Source organism: Heptranchias perlo, chromosome 7 (assembly GCF_035084215.1).
Source record: "Heptranchias perlo isolate sHepPer1 chromosome 7, sHepPer1.hap1, whole genome shotgun sequence".
Taxonomy (NCBI): domain Eukaryota; kingdom Metazoa; phylum Chordata; class Chondrichthyes; order Hexanchiformes; family Hexanchidae; genus Heptranchias; species Heptranchias perlo.
In genome coordinates, this window is record NC_090331.1 from 34067368 (window position 1) to 34086409 (window position 19042).

At 40.6% G+C, this 19042-nt stretch overlaps 1 protein-coding gene and 1 long non-coding RNA gene across 10 annotated transcripts in view; one reads left to right on the forward strand and one right to left on the reverse strand.

Moving 5' to 3' along the window:
• Window positions 1-18672, forward strand: part of LOC137323598 (inactive dipeptidyl peptidase 10-like) — a 685713-nt gene extending 667041 nt beyond the window's left edge. The window contains exons 20-26 of the mRNA XM_067987272.1: window positions 731-925; window positions 3585-3639; window positions 5931-6030; window positions 9244-9302; window positions 10115-10187; window positions 15552-15625; window positions 16758-18672. Of these exons, the coding sequence (XP_067843373.1) occupies window positions 731-925; window positions 3585-3639; window positions 5931-6030; window positions 9244-9302; window positions 10115-10187; window positions 15552-15625; window positions 16758-16895 (694 nt within the window). The 3' untranslated portion in view covers window positions 16896-18672. The remainder of the gene's footprint in view (window positions 1-730; window positions 926-3584; window positions 3640-5930; window positions 6031-9243; window positions 9303-10114; window positions 10188-15551; window positions 15626-16757) is intronic.
• Window positions 1-19042, reverse strand: part of LOC137323601 (uncharacterized) — a 138782-nt gene that overhangs the window by 11377 nt on the left and 108363 nt on the right. The window contains exon 6 of one of the 9 annotated variants that reach the window (XR_010963409.1): window positions 17317-17796. The exons of the other annotated variants lie outside the window; for them this stretch is intronic. This is a non-coding gene — a long non-coding RNA (uncharacterized lncRNA). Of the gene's footprint in view, window positions 1-17316; window positions 17797-19042 lie in introns of those variants that run through there. 9 annotated transcript variants of the gene reach the window in all.

Genomic DNA, 19042 nt, shown 5'->3' on the forward strand with positions numbered 1-19042 from the left:
TAGTTAGGCCTGGTCAATTTTGAGGGTCGGGCCTCACCAACATGCCACCAGCAAGCCACATGCCCTGAATGGTCATTCTGCTCCATTTTGCAGGCTTCAGACCCGGACAACATCGGGCGACCTAGAGGCCAACCTGCCCAACAGAAAGGTACATCCAGACTCCAGAAGGGGAGAGGGATGATTGCTGAGGTGGGGAAGGCAAGCTCAGAGTGACAGTGGCCCACATTATTCGTTTTGAAGCCCAGGGGGGCGCTCCTGTTCCTCTGGGCCCCGGAAAAATAATTTCAGATTTACCTTTTGGGACCTCTTCCTCTTGTGGAGGTAGCTGACATCAATACAAGTTGATACCATACCTCCATTTCTGTGGTGCAATTGTAATTCAGAACAGTTCTGAGCTGCAGGCAGATCAAAATTTATGGCTGTAATGTAAACAGGGCTACAGTTTGATCTGAACAGTGTTCTTCCGTACAAGATAGTTTATTCCACCAAGACACATCCTGAACCAGTTGTGATTAAGATGGATAGAAATATACTTTGCCTGACTGTCAAAATATTGCCGCAGACCTATTTATGGCCTAAATGTAATGATCTAAGTTGCTTATAAGAAAAGAATAATGCAGTTTCTTTATGGCATCTTTCCAGGGTTTTAAATCTTAATGCTTTACGTAAGAAGCTAAATGCAGTGAAGGATTGTCGATAATAATTACCTTTGTTGTGTTGGTATTTGCAGTGACGGAGCCCCAGGGAGCCAGTTGGTTACTGATAAGTTTTGGATTGACTGGGATTCAGTACTTGTCAGCTCTGATAATGTCATCCTTGCTCGCTTTGATGGCCGGGGGAGTGGTTTTCAAGGGCTTAAAATTCTGCAGGACATCCATCGAAGGTTGGGGACGGTGGAAGTCAAAGACCAAATTACAGCAGTGCAGTATGTATTTAAAAATCCATCAGATTTGTACTGTTTGGTTGTTTCTCTGCCTTTTTTTCCAAGGGTCACTGTCTTTATTAAAAAGCATTCGGCAAACCTTTATTTGTTGAGGGAGATGTGCAAAAGGAGTCAATGTCATTTTTCTTCTGATGATGTGCACAATTGAAGGGGTGATGTGATTTGGTGCAATTTATATCATGGAATCGTCTGATTTACAAAACATTTTCCTTTTATTTACACTTTTTCATAAGTTCAGTGCTCCTTTCAACCAAAATGCATTTGCTTTTATTTTCTTTGTTTGAAAAGATTGAATTCCACTATAGCTGCAATTGATTGTGACATTTCCTCAAAGAGAAAGTTGCTTAAGTCTATGAATAATACACATTATTAATGTTGAGTGAAATGTAATTTTGAGTTACCCATTTAGAGAACAAGTTCTTTGATGCTATGTCTATGATCCCTTTTGCCTTTTCCACCCCGTCTCATCATCCCAATATTATCCTCCTTAACTGAGAAAAGTCAGGAATTCTCACGGTCAACAATCAATACTCTTGCTTGGTCAACGTAAGACAGATCTGAGACAAACCAGTTCCTTCACTTCCCCAGAGAGTTTTCTCTCCCTGCCCATCTTACATTTCATCTGGCACTGGCAAAACTTACCCACAAGGACATACCTGACTGCAAATGTCACGTCGGAGTCATATCCTTCAGTAATAGACCACTCCCTGTTTTGCCACGTTTTAAAAAAAAAACAGAAGTTCTATCTTGGAATATATTCATCATAGCTTTTAATTCTGCTAAACAAAATTAACAAACCCCTTGCATTACCATCCTTCACTACAACAACAACTTGCATTTATACGCTTTTGATCAGCTGTCGTAATGTCTCCTTCTTTGGCACGTGTTAATTTTTGTTCCATTACACTCCTGTGAAGCACCTTGGAATGTTTTACTCCATCAAAGGTGCTATATAAATCAAGTTGTTGTTGTTATATAGCACCTTTAACATAGAAAAATGTCCCAAGGAACTTCACAGAAGTGTAATCAGAAGAAAGTCAATGACAAGCCAAAGATGGAGATATTAGGGAGGGTGCCTAAAAGCTTGATCAAAGAGGCACAGAGATTTAAGGAGGGAATTCCAGAGTTTAAGGCTAAGACAGCTGAAGGCACAGCCGCCAATAATGGGACGAAAGTAGTGGGGGATGCACAGGAGGTCAGACTTGGAGGAATGCAGAATTATCGGAGCGTTGTAAGACTGGAGAAGGTTACAGAAATGAGGGGTGAGGCCCTGAAGGGATTTAAACACAAAGATGAGAATTTTAAATTTAAAGCATTGGTGGACCGGGAGCCAATGTAAGTCAGCGAGCACAGGAGCGATGGGTGAGCAGGACTTGGTGCAAGATGGGATACGAACAGCTGAGTTTTGGGTGAGCTGAAGTTTATGGAGGGTGGAGGACAGGAGACCAGCCAGGAGTGCATTGGAAGAGTCAAGTTTGGAGGTGACAAAAACATGGATGAGGGTTTCGGCAGTAGATGGGCTGAGGCAGGGACAGAGACGGGTTATGTAACAAAGATGGAAGTCTTGGTGTTGGAGAGGATGTGGGCTCAGAAGCTCAGCTTGAGAGCAATAGAACACAGAGGTTGCAAACAGTCTAGTTCAACCTGAGACAGTGGCGAGGGAACCTTTGGGGAGGTTTGGCTTGGTGGGCAAGGGGAAAGGACGGAAATAGCAGAGGCAGCTGAATGAATGGTCTCAATCAAATAAGTCCATGAGCTCCTCGCACTGGTTGGAGGTGAGGGTGGAGGGCGCAAGCAAGAGGCGTTTAAGGAGATGGTTGGAAGTGAAGAAAGAAGTCGGGGTCATCTTTGCATTCCAAGATGACTCTGGAGTAGTGAACAGGTTTGACAGACAAGAGCAAGGCCCGATAGCGCTTGACGTGGTCCAGCCAGATCTGGTGATTGGTGGTTAAACCAGTTGATATGCTCAAGTCTGCGCCCCTTGGACTTAAGGGAGTGAAGATGGAGGCTATTCAGTGGGAACAACCAGGGTGGGAGAGAGTAAGGGTTTAGGATAAGGGTATCAATTGCGAAGCTAAGGAAGTGGCTGAGCAGATTGACAGCTGCAAAAGTATGGCAAATTGAGGGCCAAAGGCTAGAGAGTTGGGAGTTTGAAAATGCAGTTGTAATTGACTTGGGGGAGAGTTTGTGCCGGGGCAGAGAGAGGGCAAGGTGGGTTCAGATGGAGAATGAAATTACCGAGGATGAGGAGTCATTCAGACTGGATAGCCTAACATACTCTCCACCAAGAATGTCCCAAGACTGTCTTGCTGTTGCGCCAGTCCTGGCAGGGAAACTTACAGTGGGACATGTAAAATGTGCCAAGCATGAAGTACTTCTTTAAAGAAAAGTGTAGCCTCCCTCCAAACCTGAAATGATCCAAATTGAGCATAATACAAGCATTCAATACACTAGAGGTTTTCAGTTCAATTCATATCTCATTCTTCATAGTTATTAATGTTTATTTAATGCACATAATGGAGTTCATCTTATAGGCCAAGTTTTTTTTCAGTCATGACAACTTAAATATTTATAATTTTAAGAAGGGAAAAGTTTTAACTTAAATGTTTTTAATTATTGCTATTTCTTTTTTATATTTCAGATCATTGTTGAAATTACCATTTATTGATCCAAACAGAATAGGTGTTTATGGGAAGGTATACGTCAAAATACTTCAGTTGTAACAAATTAAAGTCCCTAACAAGTTGGGCTGAATTTTACCCCTGACAAGTGCATCACTATGTTCTATGTCTTATGATATTGTTTTGCCTGTTTTTGGCAGTGAAAAAGGCTACTTCACACAATAAATAATTTAAATCTATTTTAGTGCACTTCAGTATTGGTGCACTGGAATTTCATGATAATGTTGCAAAGGAAATAGTTTCTTACAGTATATCACAAAATCACAGGCTATTTCTTCCTTTGGCTGAAATCACAGGGTCAGTTTTATTCAAAATAAGGTGCAAACGGCCTTTTTGCACACCAGTCGCATTGAGCCGAATTAATTTGCAATTAATAATATCATTTTTATCATTTGTGCAGCAAATGCTCCACTTCTCTGTTAAGCATTATATATCAAAATCAATCAGATATAATCAAGTGTATATCTTTTATGGTGCACTGCAAAAAATGCAGCATAGTAAATAGCAGGCACAATGCAATTTGACTGGAAGACAGATACAAACCACAAAGCAGATAGACAAAAAAGACATTGGGCCAGAATTTACTGTACCTGGCAAACGAACAGCACCCTTGCCCGTATACTTTCCATGAACTTTTGCACTGGAGGTTGCTGTAAGTGAAAGAGGAAAATGGTGCAGCGCCTCCTACAGGGCATCAAGGGCCTGAGCGAACAGGGCAAGCAACTGTGTATCTCCTTAACCAATCAGATTGAAGAATCATTAATGAGTAGCGCAGAGTCTGAACCAGGAGGTGTAAGTTAGAATAGTGAATTCAATGTCAAATCAGATACAGAAAGTTAAATAAAGAGAGGGAAAGAAAGATTGGATTAAGAGAGGGAGAAAAAAGACACAGAACGAAAAAGTTTTTAAAAAGTTATATTTTTTTTAAATCTCCGACAACAATTAAAAGCTGAAGAAATGAGACTCCACACTTGTAAAAGTTAATTTTCAGTGCCAGAGAGGTTGGTTGGCAGTAATTAAGACTTACCATGCTGTTAAAAAGAGTACTTAGACTGGAAAGGACAAGCACTAACTTTCTGTGGCAAGTTTAGTTTGTATCTACCAAACAAATACAGGAACTTCACGCTGTTCAATGCATTTGAATGGTGTGTCAGAAAGCGAGATGCCGCTTTCGGGAAGCTAACAGCGGAGCAACACATCTTGGACAACAACTTATGCATTTTGGCATTTAACCACAATTCTGCCCTCGCCTGACGTCGCTGTGCGATTTGCGCATAAATAACGACGAGCGCTGTTAGCCTCACCATTACTTTGACAGTAAATTCTGGCCCATGAAGCAACAATATAGAAATTAGGCATGTCAGTGTTTGAATTAGCTGTCATTTTTTGCTTTTTTATATAAAGTAAGACTATTAGGTAGTAATTTTTACCTTCACCACTTGAGCAGTGAACTGACAGAGCAGATCATTCACCCATTATATAGCCCACCTAATTTTCATTCCAATAGTGGGCAATCCGTTCTGCCAGCTTACCCTTGTGAAGGTGAAAATTACCTCCTGTATTTCTAAATTGAAAAGTTTAAACTGTCATTGTTCTCTTTTCAAAATCAGATGGTTCAGTTTTATGAAGGTCACTGAGTACAGTATTGTAACAGGACTGTATACTCTTTCACTCATACAGCAATATCTTCATTAAAGCACAACCTAATGATGATTGTAAGTGTGTATATATATTATATATATATTTTATATATACACAACAATAAGCAAAGTCTTTCACGTAAATAATTGGATGCCTTTATAGCTATATTGAGGTGCGCTACTTGTTTCTGAAATTAAATGCCACAATACATAAGACATTCTAAGTGGTTGGGACAAAGTGTCCATAAACATTCAACTATATAGATTATGGAGGTCATCTGCAACATTGGTGAGGGCGGAAAACTGCCGGTGGTAAATTAGCCACCCGTTAAGGCAATGGAAAGGAAAATCATCCAGGGTGTATAACGTGTGGCAATCTGCTTTCGCCAGTTTTACATCCCTGTCGAAGTTGAAAATTGCCTGATATATTTCTATTAGTTTATGGAATTTATGATTATTTCAAAATAAAGTCTGAATTAAAGTCAACTTTCATTAGTTATAATGTAAACCAGTTCTTAAAACACACATCAATATAGAAGACCAATCTGGATCTGTCCTTTCAATTGCATATTCTCAAATGCTATAAATAATCCAGTTATGTAATCCTAAACATTTTTAAAACAGAACTTTTAAAAAGTGTGTTAAGATTTTGTTTCACTTTGACAGGCATATGGAGGCTATGTCACGTCTATGATTCTTAGTTCTACTGACAGAATCTTCAAATGTGGAGTTGCTGTGGCACCAATTACTGACTGGAAATTGTTTGGTAAGTAAACAAAAAAATCGTAAGTCATTTCATGTATTTCCTACATTACAACAGTGACTACACTTCAAAAAGTACTTCACTGGTTGTAAAGCGCTTTGGGACGTCCTGATGTTGTGAAAGGCTCTATATAAATGCAAGTCTTTCTTTCTCAAGTATTGGTACTATAGCGGGTGTTAGTTCAATGCTGAAAATTGAAAAGTTTTCCTTAGTCTGTGCCAAAAAAGGAGAAACCTGAAATGAATGTTTGTACTCTACCATTGCAGACAAAACATTGAGGTAGAAACTCACCTTGGGCACTAGTGCAAAATGGGCGGTGTGGCAGCGGTCGCCTGTTATACGCCCCGCCTGCCATTCAGTTCCACAGACTTCACTGACGTGTAACAGGCAGCTGGAGCAATCCCACCCATTTTGCAATCCCACCCACGACAAATTTCTACCCCATTAGCACTGAACATTTATTCTTATTTTGCATAGTTTACTACTCAGTATTAAATAAATGCATCCAACTTCTTAAGGAAATCATTTTCATGTTGATTGGCAATAGTAGCAATATTGCTAATATTGTAATTCTGCAGCTAACAATATCAAACAAATATTTTAAAAACAGCTACTGTGTTTTTCCTGCCTTCCTGCAGCCAAACCCAATCATCCATGTAGTACATGGTAAAGAGGCAGGAGCAAGACAGTTACTATCATATATTTCACTGCATGTGACATGGAGAGAAGGGCTCATTTTAAGCATTATGATATCTCTTGATGTTTGTCCTGTGAAAATTAAAGTAAGTTGCTGCAGAACTATTCTCCAGTGGCTGCTGCTGACTCACATAAGGAATGTTACATTGAATTAAAATAAGAAGACTGAAGTGGGGAGGGAACTTGACCTGAATTTTTATAAATTGAATCAGCATAATGTATTTAGAGAGGTATTTTGTGCAGAACCACTAGTCATGATTATAAACCAAACAAGCCTATGCAAACCCTTCAATTTGGCTGCCATCCTGTCTACAGCATGGAGATCACCTTGGTCAAAGCCCTAACTTCAGTATACTATCCCAATCATTCTGAACCTTTCCACAGTCTTCAATGCGGTCGACTACTCCATCCTCCTCCACCCTGTCTTCTATGGCGCAACTCTATGGCGCCACCCTATCTACCTGCCCCACTGTTGCCAGCATATCTCCTTGCATGCTCATCCAATCAACCTCTGGCATCTCCCAAGATTCCATCCTTGTAGTCCTTCTATTCCACATCCAAATGCTGTTCCTTGGTGACATTATTCTTTAGCTTCCAATGTGACAATACCCTGCTTTGCCTATGTTCCATCAATCTCAACTCCACGAGTGTTACTATGCTGTAACACTGCCTGTCTGACATCAAGTCATGGATAAGCCACAACTTTTTCCAGCTCCACACTGGCAAGACCTGCCTGGCTTCTGCCAGAAAATTTGCACCCAAACCTCTGATTCCATCTTTAGTGCTTTGGCAGAAACTCTGACCTAGAAATTCGACCATGCAGCATCTGTTTTTCGGACACTAAAGGCCCCACTAATCCTCCAATATGACAGGCAGGAAAGGCACGCTTATTACAAGTCAGAAGTGTGTCGTCGGCCATATTGGTATAGGCTGCCTGGGGATACTGATTACATGTCTGCAGCTCGCTGGTGTAACTTAAATGAGGCCCAGTGCAGGTGAGCCTGCAGGGATCGATCCCTGTGCTCCATTCGCGCCGGCCTGCCTTAGCATTTTATTCACTTTGCGGGAGATAAGGGTCTTCAACTTTATCCCCAGTGCTGTAATGGAGCGGTTACAATAGTGTTCCCTTGCAGTGTAGAATTATACTGCGGATGCATCAGTTTGGCTTTCTGATTACCCACATTTTTGGATCTTGTTGCCAAAAATGAAGTCAATGCGCAGTAAAGTAATTCACGGACACGCATTCTTTTTTCTTTGCTGGCCACCAAAGATCAGGGTATTGTGCCTTATTCAGGTGTTTAGAGAGGAAACACGCAAGGGAATTTTATGAAGGTGCAGTTGTCTGAAGTTATATGGACAGTATAAAAGAGGACTCCTCAGACATATCAAATTCCTCGATTTGTGTGTCTTTGAGTTTAAGGAGGTTTGAGGCAATTAAATAAATTGAAGTTGATAAGACAGAAATAGTAGAGATGAAGGTCAAATAAGTTTGAGTTTTTAAAAGCAATACTGTCCGCTAATAACATGTTGTTTGGGTAAGATTAAATGCCTGTCCTTGTACCATAGCTTCTACTTCCAGAAAAGAGTGCATGTTCATGGTTCTCTTGAGAAATTCTGAGTGCCAGTCATTTATCTTCTTCTCCTATTGACTGTTCGACGCCTTCCCGTTTTGGACAGTAATTGTTGAGCTGCCATTGCAATTGATGATATGCTTAACATTTCTCTATGGATTCAGTCACAAGTTATTTATTGAAATGAAGACCAGCTAATTTCTTAGCCAGGCACTCATCACTCTAACCATGCCATGTTACATCAGGCTCTGCTGCTCTCTGCCACACCTCTTGACTGCTGACATTAGATACAAAGAAAAAGCAGATGAGAGAAATTTCAATGGAAATTCTCTGTTTAGTTAAAAGCTACCTCCCAGACATAGCTGGCCTGTCACCTTTGTTCCTAGATTTTGAATTTAAATGCCAAGGCAGTGGCATATTTTAAATTTTAAAGCTAGGTTACAATGAATTTCTCCTTTTATTTTGCTGGTATTTTTAATATTCGTTATTCAGTTCATATTCAGGATGGGAAGCAAATTTGGAATTTCACACTTTACTAATAACTGCAGTTAGAATGGTTAGAGAATATGGCAACAGTAGAGTCTTGATTACATTGTCAGTGCCCTGTTTCTATACTAGTATGAGATTATACCCAAATGGTGGTCAAAGTATATTGCTAAGCATGGACAAAATGGTTACAGTTAATACTGTGTCCTGAGAAATCAGTTCACTGATTCCAATTTTATCATAAATCAAGTTTAGTATTGGGTCATGTTGTTAGCCGCAAGTTAATTATTAAGTAGAAGGGCTGGTATTGGTACCTGTGACGACTGGTCTCTTCATATGTTGTTGAGCCTCATGGGAAAGAGTGAGAGTTCAGGTCAGTTTTTGATTGTTGTTCAGCATTAGCTAATTCACAGGGATGAAGACACCATGCAAATTAGGATTAAATTGATTTTTCTTCACACAGCTTCAGCATTCACAGAGCGATACCTTGGATTACCATCACGAGATGAAAACATATATCAAGTGAGTTCTTTTTTTAAAAAAACTCAAAAAAAACATTGGCTAATTACCAATTCAATAATTTGACATTTAGGATGGGATTCTACTCCGTGATCCCTCCCAAAGTCAGAAGGGATCATGGAGGAGAATATCTGAAAATTCAGGCAGTATGGCCTACCACTGCGTCACTGCCCTAACTGGGATGTCCCTCGCCCCACCTCCATTGGGATTGCTGCTAGACACACCTTCCCCGCCTGATGCATGCAAGTGGTCGTGGGGCATGGGGCCCAGATGCCCAGCGGATCTTTCTCATTTCCACCCCAGTTACCACTGCCTCCCAAGGTGCCATGTGGAAGATGGCAGCAGACCCCACGAAGCAGTGATAAAGGCCCAGAGTTCCCCTAATGGAAGGAGAGCGCATTATATTGCCTCCTCACAGTCTAGTGTGCCTCAGACACTTACGTACTACAGGTCTCAGTCTCCTTCCGATGTCCTTGCTGTAGCACCACCAGAATTTCTTCACTCGCAGTAGCAAGTTCCCTCTTAATGGCAAGAATACTGCTAGGGGCCCGATGTGCTTATGTAATGAGCCTCAGTCCAGGAAAATAGGTCAGGGCTGGGACGGATACAGAGGGGCAGGCAAATGCCCCATCCTGCTAAAACTCCACCCCAAAAAGGAGAATCCCCCCATAATATTTCTTTTCACAGCTAATTCCCCTCTAGTCCCCTTTTTATGCTGTGTGCATTTAGATGTGCTAATTAAGTTTCAGTATAAATAACCAAAGAATACTGTGTTTAAAATTCATATTAGTAATTCAACTTTTGATTACTTGCAGGAATCTAGTGTGCTACAAAATGCTAATGGGATCAAAGATGAGAATTTTCTGATCATACATGGGACTGCTGATGGTAAGACTTACTGCATCCAACTTCTCATATTCAAGTACATTGCTGTTAGCTATCTCCTCAAAATACTTTGAAATGTTGTTAGATAGTATTTTCAAAGTTATGGTATTATAGTTATAGTCATATTTGTCTCCAAGTTTTTAGTTGAAGTTGAAGACTGGTGCACGCCTACCAAAACTCTGGAATGGATACAGAGTAGGCTGAGACCCAGATATGCTGGGTCCTGGCCTTACGTTAGAGAGACCAAAAGCTCTGTTGGGCATGAGGAACCACAACATAAGGCCATCATCACAGGATGGGACAGGGTCAGGGCAAAGACTCCCAATGCTAGGGGCTCCACACACCTGGACTGGAAGCAGATGGGGGCAGTATTGGCAGCTGATACACCAAGTGAAACAAGGCATACCATTTCGCTGACTGGTCATGGCCTGGATTCTTAAGCAAATATTTTCTTCAAATTTCTACCCACTTACAAACAGATCTAAAGAGGCACAGCCATCACCTTTCCGGGGTGGGGGGGATCCTTGACACCCCTACCAAGACCAGCACTCTTCCACCGCAATATGCTATTCCCTGGGGTAGACTGGGTCCCAGATGTGCTCCTAGGCGCAGGTGCATGCCATTTGGATTTAAATGAAGGGGCCTCCACATAACCCCATGGATTTTGGCAGGGTCAGTGCTTAAGGTCCTGGGTGGGTGCATGTCTGCACCACAGATTTTTGGGGCCATTGTTTCGAGCAGTACTTGTCATGACCGATGCAGAAAAATAATAATGAAATCAAAAAGTAGCGAATGAAGTATGGTCAATTCCGGTTAAGTGAACAACCTGTTAAATTGTACATTTAACGGCTCATTTCACAATCCTGGGCTTCCAGTGGGGAGCCACATTCACAGGCAATGTAGGCCTATCTCCAACCCGTGCTCCCTGTGAGCGTGACTTCCCCACTGGAAGTGGGGAGGATCAATAAATTGCTACTTCATTTATTAGAACTCTTCTTACCAACATAAAAAAGAGATTCTGTCCTGGAAATTCCACGGGGGTGCTCCCATCTCCCAGGGGACCAGCAGAACACCCAGTGAAACAATGTAAACAGCCATTTTCATTCATTCACGCCATTTCTCTGGAGTTCCGCCAGTCTCCCACCAAAAAAGAGCAAATCAGGAGAATCCATGAGGAATTTCAGTGCCTTTCTTAAATAATGTAAAAACTTTGCAATAGTACACAAATGGATTAACAGGTAAAAACAACACCTGTAGAAATATGGATAGGAGCTTTTCAATGGTTCAGTGGTAAATGTATGAAACTAAATTACACAAACTAAGCAGGGTTCCAGTTTTGATCCCCAAACTGTAGTGAGTTAGTTGAGCTCCTCTGGGAATGTTATTAGGGTGCTACAATGGGCCTCAGCACCCCTGAGCTTTAGAGGGGAAAGTCAGTCAGTGTTTCTTTCCAATGACCCATATCAAAAATTCTGGCAAGATGTAGTCAGGACAGAATTGGTCTTGGCTGTGATATTTCCAATGATTGAATAGTCTACCAATATTCACTGTCTAATAGCAGTGAAAGTGAACTGGGTACTGCAGTGCATCACATTATATTCTACCACTCTGGCAGAAAACAAAACTTATCCAATGGAGGGTTGGCAGATTAAAATGATAGGTAACCCTGGAACCTCTGACCTTCTGGTCTACATGTTGCACTACTAAACTATTCATATTGGCAGTTCTTATGTGGCAATCTCAGATATAAAGCAAATTTGTGGATGCTAATTTAGGTTGGATTATGCTGCATTAAAAATCTAGCACTTTAAAATTTCACTTACTTAGATATAGTTGTCTTTGAAGATTTGATAGCATTAATGTAAAATCGACACAAAACTTAACTACATACAGTCAGTGTCCCTGAAAAGAAAATGATTTCTTGGGCTTTCCTTCCATTATCTTACTATTCTGTGTGCATTTTAAACAGGATAAACAAGTAACAAATAACAGCAGCTCGCTCAAGGGCAGGAAGACATCTCAGAGTGCTTTACAATAAGGAGAAAAGAGATAAAAATGGATATCGAGCATCGGGGAGGGAAATGGGGTAACTGAAAGTACAATTGAAGAGGAAGGTTTTGAGGAGAATTTTGAAGACAGAGAAGGAGGAAGCAAAGTAGGGGGAACTGGGTGGACAATTCTAGAGGCCAGCAATGGTGGAGTGAAGGGAAGGAAGAATGAGAGGGAAGAAAAGTCTGATGTTAGACGAGCGAAGTGTGTGTGTTGGGAAATAAAGCAAGAGGAGATCATTAAGGTCAGATGAGAGTCCCTGAGCTGCAAGAGGCCAACTGTGTGAGACAATGACGGTGTGTTTTAGCTGAGAGAAAATAAGCATGCATATTTGGTATGAGAAAGAGTTGGTGTCAGTCACTGTGTTGAAAGTCTGCTAGTGTATGAGGCTGTGGCCTGAATTTCTCTCCGAATTACCACCTATTTTGGGGCAGTAAATGAAGTAAAATGGGTTCTTAATGGCTACTACCTCAAATCTGCCACAAAAAAATCCAGAAATGCATCTAAATTGTCCTACCAAAAATATACAAGTCCCCTTTAAGGCCCACGGGGAGCCCAATATGCCTCATGTTAACAGGTTCAAGTTAGCATGGGTAATCCCCAAAGCCTTTCCACCACAAGGCACAAGTCAGGAGTGTGATGGAATACTCTCCACTTGCCTGGATGAGTGCAGCTCCAACAACACTCAAGAAGCTCGACACCAACCAGGACAAAGCAGCCCACTTGATTGGCACCCCATCCACCACCCTAAATATTCACTCCCTTCACCACAGGTGCACCGTGGCTGCAGTGTGTACCATCTACAGGATGCACTGCAGCAACTAGCCAAGGCTTCTTTGACAGCACCTCCCAAACCCGCAACCACCACCACCTAGAAGGACAAAGGCAGCAGGCACATGGGAACAACACTACCTACATGTTCCCCTCCAAGAAACACACCATCCCGGCTTGAAAATATATCGCTGTTCCTTCATCGTCGCTGGGTCAAAATCCTGGAACTCCCTACCTAACAGCACTGTGGGAGAACCTTCACCATACAAACTGCAGCGATTCAGGATGGCGGCTCACCACCGCCTTCTCAAGGGCAATTAGGGATGGGCAATAAATGCTGGCCTTGTCAGCGACGCCGACATCCCATGAAATAATTAGCGCCATTATATGTGGCGGTAAGAGCTGCTGGAAAGTATCCCTGAGGTAGAAAACATATTGAGGAGGTCATTTTGTATGCTGCCACTGAAAGCTGGAACTACTTTACCTGAAAATTGATTTCTGTAGTACTTTGGAAGTTCAGTCAGCATTTTTGCTGTGACCTTTACTTAGCTTTGCTCAAAGTAATGCTTTGCACTGGGGACATAGATTTCCAATTAGGAATACATCTATTCTTAGGCTATAAAGAGGAGGAGGATAAGAATATAGATATGGAAGAGACTAGATTGGAGGCTCTTAGAGTCAGGCTTCTCTTCCCTATGTACTCATAGGAACTCACCAGGGTCTACAGAAAGAAAGTTCTTACTTAGTTTTTCTGATCATCGGCAGCTTAGAAGGTTGTGTTTTCCCCAAAGGTTATTGAGCCACTATGTCATCTTCTGGCTGAAGACCTGCAGCTCAATTCTGTGGCATTACCACTTCAAACTTGCCCTGCATAGCAAAAGAGGGCCCTAGGTGGAAATTTGCAATGAGTTAGCAGCAGATTCAAATTGTTGAGCAATATTCCCACTCCACTGTTAGCCCATCAATGAGAGGGAATTTCTGATCTGTATGAAAATTGTGCTGATTGGACTGCTTTTTAAGCTGGAACCAAACTGAAGCCAAGCTTAGGGCATCTGAGCTATGAAGAGAGGTTGAAGAACCTTAGATTACTCTGGAGAAGAGTAGGCTCAAGTATTCCAAATCTTAAGGAAATTGATAAATTGAACTTCATTAATATGTTTGAGATTTCCACAAAGTCGACAGCCAGGGAACTTGGGGTTCAGCTTATAAGGGGAAATATGTACAAACCATTTAGATTTAGCCATCTTATGCATGTGTGGAATGGACTGCCCATGGAGGCTGTAGAGGCACTTAGAGTGGAAAAATTTGACAGAATTTGATAGATAATAGAAGAGAAGGATGATTGAGTGGTATTTATTTTTGGGCTTGGCCAGGTGGACTGCAGTTTTTTCCCAGTACCATCTTCAGCCTCCATGCACAGTGGGGCAAGGCCCTAGAGAGGTTGCAAAACAAGGTTAAGAATTTTGAAATCAACACATTGGAGCACAAGGAACCAGTAGAGCTTTGAGAGGTGTGGGTAATCGGAGTGTGTGAATTAGACCAGGTCAGGATGCAAGCCGCAGCATTGTGGATGAGTTGAAGCTTGTGGAGAAGGACTGAAGCAGGGAGACCAGTGACGAAGACACTAAATTAGTCAAGCCTTAAGGTGATGAAAGTAGGGATGAGAGTTTTATTGACAGAACAAGAAGAACGACTTGCGTTTAACCCAGAGGTGGGTTTTAAGGAGTGTCATAAAGGAGGAGAGGTAGAGAAGCAGAGAGGTTTTGGGAAGGAATTCCAGAGCTCAGGGCCTAGGCAGGCACGGCCGTCAATGGTGGAGCAAAGGAAATCGGGGAAGTGCAAGAAGCCAGAATTGGAGGAGTGCAGAGTTCTCGGAGGGTTGTAGGGCTGGAGGAAGTTACAGATATAGGGAGGGACAAGACCATGGAGGGATTTGAAAACAAGGATGAGACTTTTAAAATCGAGGCATTACCGGACTGGGAACCAATGTAGGTCAGCGAGCACAGGGGTGATGGTTGAATGGAACTTGGTGCAAGTTAGGATATGGACAACAGAGTTTTGGATGAGCTCAAGTTTATGGCTGGTGCAAGGTGGGACGCCAGCCAGGGGAGCATTGGAATAGTCGAGTCTAAAGGTAACAAAGGGATGGATGAAGGATGCAGCAGCAGATGAGCTAAGGCAGGAGTGAAGAGAGTAGATGGGCCATTGGTGAAAGATAAGTGTTTTGGTAGTGGTGCAGATTTAGGCAGGAGAAACTGAGCTCAGGATCGACCAGGATGCCAATGTTCCATACTTCCTCATTCAGCTTGAGATGGTAGCTGGGAGATTGATGGACTTGAGGCTTTTAATACATTTTAAAACCAGCATCCACTTGAATTATGTCTATCTCACATTGACAACTTAATAAATGTGAAAACAATTAAGTGTATAATTTAGATCCATTTAAAAGCAGTGTTATTAGATGTGATGCAATCTGCCTTAATGAACAGCTAATAAAGATCCAGTTTTTATTTTCACAGTTAGCAACTTTTTATTGCTTTTTTGCAGCTAATGTACATTTTCAGCACACAGCAGAGCTGATACAACACCTGGTGAAAGTTGAATCAAACTACACCATGCAGGTATCTAATTTATAATTAATGTATATTTGTAATACCAGTGAAAAAAATCTTGGGGGTCTAGGTGACTGAATGGATTAATGCTTTTGAACATTGCTTTGAAGCATTACCTCATCCCCCTTGAGACCCTGATGGAAATCCATTTCATATCATGATGACCATGATGATACTGACACCTCATTTGGTTTTGGTTCTGAAGATCAAAATTACCTTTGTCTGACAATGGTCTGACACTGTAATAACAGTAGATGGTACTACCTGTGACTGGTCAATGCCGAGTGCGAGGCAGAGATTAAAGAACCTGGCCCAGTCCAAAAAGTGCCAACAGCCTTGGGTGGATGAGCGCCTGGAGGAGGGTAGTGGACCCTTTGATAGATGAAATGCCATCAAAAGGAAGATGAGCTAATCCTTGAATTAGCCAATGGCATCCAGGGCCTGCAAGCGGTGACGCAGCTGCAGTACATGACAAATCAATGGAAGAGCATCTGAGCTCCGGCAATAGTCGAGCAATGATGATGATGTCTGACAAGTACTGGCATTGGACAGCCTGTATCTAGTTTCCAGTGGCTAGAAGCCACAGCACAAAATATATCTCATAATTTATTGCTAATTTAGTCATGTACAAAGATGCCCTCAGAACAGAGTACATAAACCTGAAATATTAAACTGGTCCAAATGCTCTTCTATGTTTTTATTGAAGCAAATGCAGAAAGAGCTCTGCATTGCATCGACTTCAGGTCATAAATGTGTACTTGATGTACAAAACTGGGGGTATAGCAGAAGGAGCAATATTTGTAGTATTGTTTGTTCTCACCTTGTATGGAGCACAAAATTGTCTTCATTTGATAACTGTTAATGCAAAGTGTAATTTTTATATGCTGACTGGTGCTAATACTGCCTCATCAAATCAACAATTGCTTTTATCACTGATAGTAATTAAAAGAATTATGACATTTCTAAAATGTGTTAAAAATGACACAAAATTGTCTATAGGTATTACAATTTTTGGTACTTATTTAATGTGTTCTGTGTTGACTCATTTTGAATAAATTGCTATGGTTAAATTGACTAATTTATTCTTAAAATAGCATGTCATCAAATGACTCACTAATCTGTTATTTTATTTATGAGACAGATTTACCCAGATGAAGGCCATTTTATTACAGCTGAAAAAAGCAAGCGTCATATGTACAGTACGATCCTCAACTTTTTCAGAGAGTGCCTCAAGCAAGAAACGCCTATAGTACAGAAAGAACCAGAGGAAGATGAATAGAATCAAGAACTGTTTTTAAAAAAAAAAGAAATAGAAAACTCAAAGCATCTTGATAAAGACAAAGCTAATAGTCTGGAACTCTCAGAACCCAGCATAAATACCACTGTTGGTGGAAGTGCAGAAGTACCAGGGCAGCTACAAGAAATCTACAGGAACAGCACATTAGAGATTATGAATCTGATGACTGGCAAAAAGGACTTGAAATTCATGTGCCAGGTCCAAGATTATTTTCAAAGGAACAGTAAAACTGTTTTGGGAGTACATCGACCTGTTAGTACACTTTAAAAAAACAGAAATCCAATTGTGCATATGTCACCTACACCTACAGCTTTATGCATGTGAGTTTTATTTGGCTTTACTGCTGTATATGTTAATACTTGTTGAGATATGAACAGACATTCAAAGTGCACACGTTTGTTTCATTTTTAATTTTGTATTGTCACTTGCACAAAAATTACATATTATGATGTACATCCCTTATGTCAGAAGTCAGATATTATGTGATTTGCATAATTAAAACCATCCAATTTCCCTCACATCCCATTATATTACATTAACTAAATAAACAGAATTTTTACAATTCTCTTCAAAGGTAGAATGTGTTTGCAAAAACATCGGTGGTATTGTCTATCACAATAAATCATGTATTACACATTAGCTTAACTTCCCCCGCATCATAAGAGAATCTTGCTTTTTCAGTATGTACGTTTTAATTTTAGTTGACAATATAATGCTTCACAACTTAGCAAAGATCAGGCATTCATCATCTGGCAATAAAAGCTCGGACATAATAAGTCTTTTATTGGCAAATTGCCACAACCCCAAATAGGAACATTTGTGCTTGAGTGAATCTCTTCTCTGCAACAAGGTTGTTGTAATTCAGGGTTACATTTACCACATCCTGTTTTATAATGCAAAAAATAATAAATCATTATACTGTAATGGCCTCCTTCAATTTGATTTCCCCAAAGGGAAAAATATTCAGATATAAGACATTTGAATGATGGATGGTTAAAATCTCTTCTAGATTGCATTATTGATGCTTCTTTCATTGTTCAGGCTACAATTAGATCCACACTCATGAAACTGCACACAATGTACTGAACCGGGAAGCAGTATCTTTGAAACGTATATACCAAAAACTGCACAACTGTCGTTATGACTATAAACTTTGGCCTTGCCAGAGTGCCCTGGTATGGAGCTGGATGGAAATAATTCCTGAGGAATCTTTCTTACATTATATTCCAGTCCTGCAAAGTAATTATCATTTTTCAAGCCACAAATCCACAAGTTAGCGAGTGAACTTGTCCATTGACAATGTATGGTAAAGAAAAAAACCTCCATAATGAATTGTTGCATTCCATCTCCTAAACAGCTGCAAGTATGCCATCATGTGGCCAAAAGCTGAGCAACTTAAATCTTGCAGAACATTCTAACTTTTAATGGTCAAGCAACAAGACCTCCCATTCTAATGATAAAGCCTGTTCTTTACATCTTTCCTAATGCCAGTTTTACATTTGTAAATATGTAGAATATAAATGGTTTGTACAAAAGCTTTTAAAAAAAGGTATTTTATTTTCTGTTATTGCCAAATCAAATATAGTAGATGGAAACAGCAAATCAATTGCCAATGTTATATTATTCTCCTTCCTTCACCCTTCCCATCCCCAGTCTTTTATTGAGATTCTAAAGCTTATAGCGAGGATACACTTTGATGGCTGAGATTTTTAGACTACCGAGTTACCTGGTATAATATTTTGAAGGAACGAAGACTTAAGTAGGTAATATTGCTCATTATTATTGAGTAATACAAAAATAAAATACTACCATGTCTTGATGTGTATTCTGTTGATACTGTGGCTTTGTTATTTAAAATTTTGGACACTGCTTTATTTGTAGTTATATGAAGGCACTTATAGTACAGATGGTTGAATGGTAAGAGAAACTTGTTGGGAGGTGCATGAATGGAAATAATAAAGTAGCAGATACACCTGTTTTTCTCTTGGATTCTTAAGAGAAGGTTCCAAACTGGGATGGTTTTCTACCACTCTTCCATTCACCAGAACCCTGATGCAACTCATTTTATAACATGAACTTGCTGCCATACGTAACATTAGCACTTGAACTTAGAATGTACTGTAAGCACG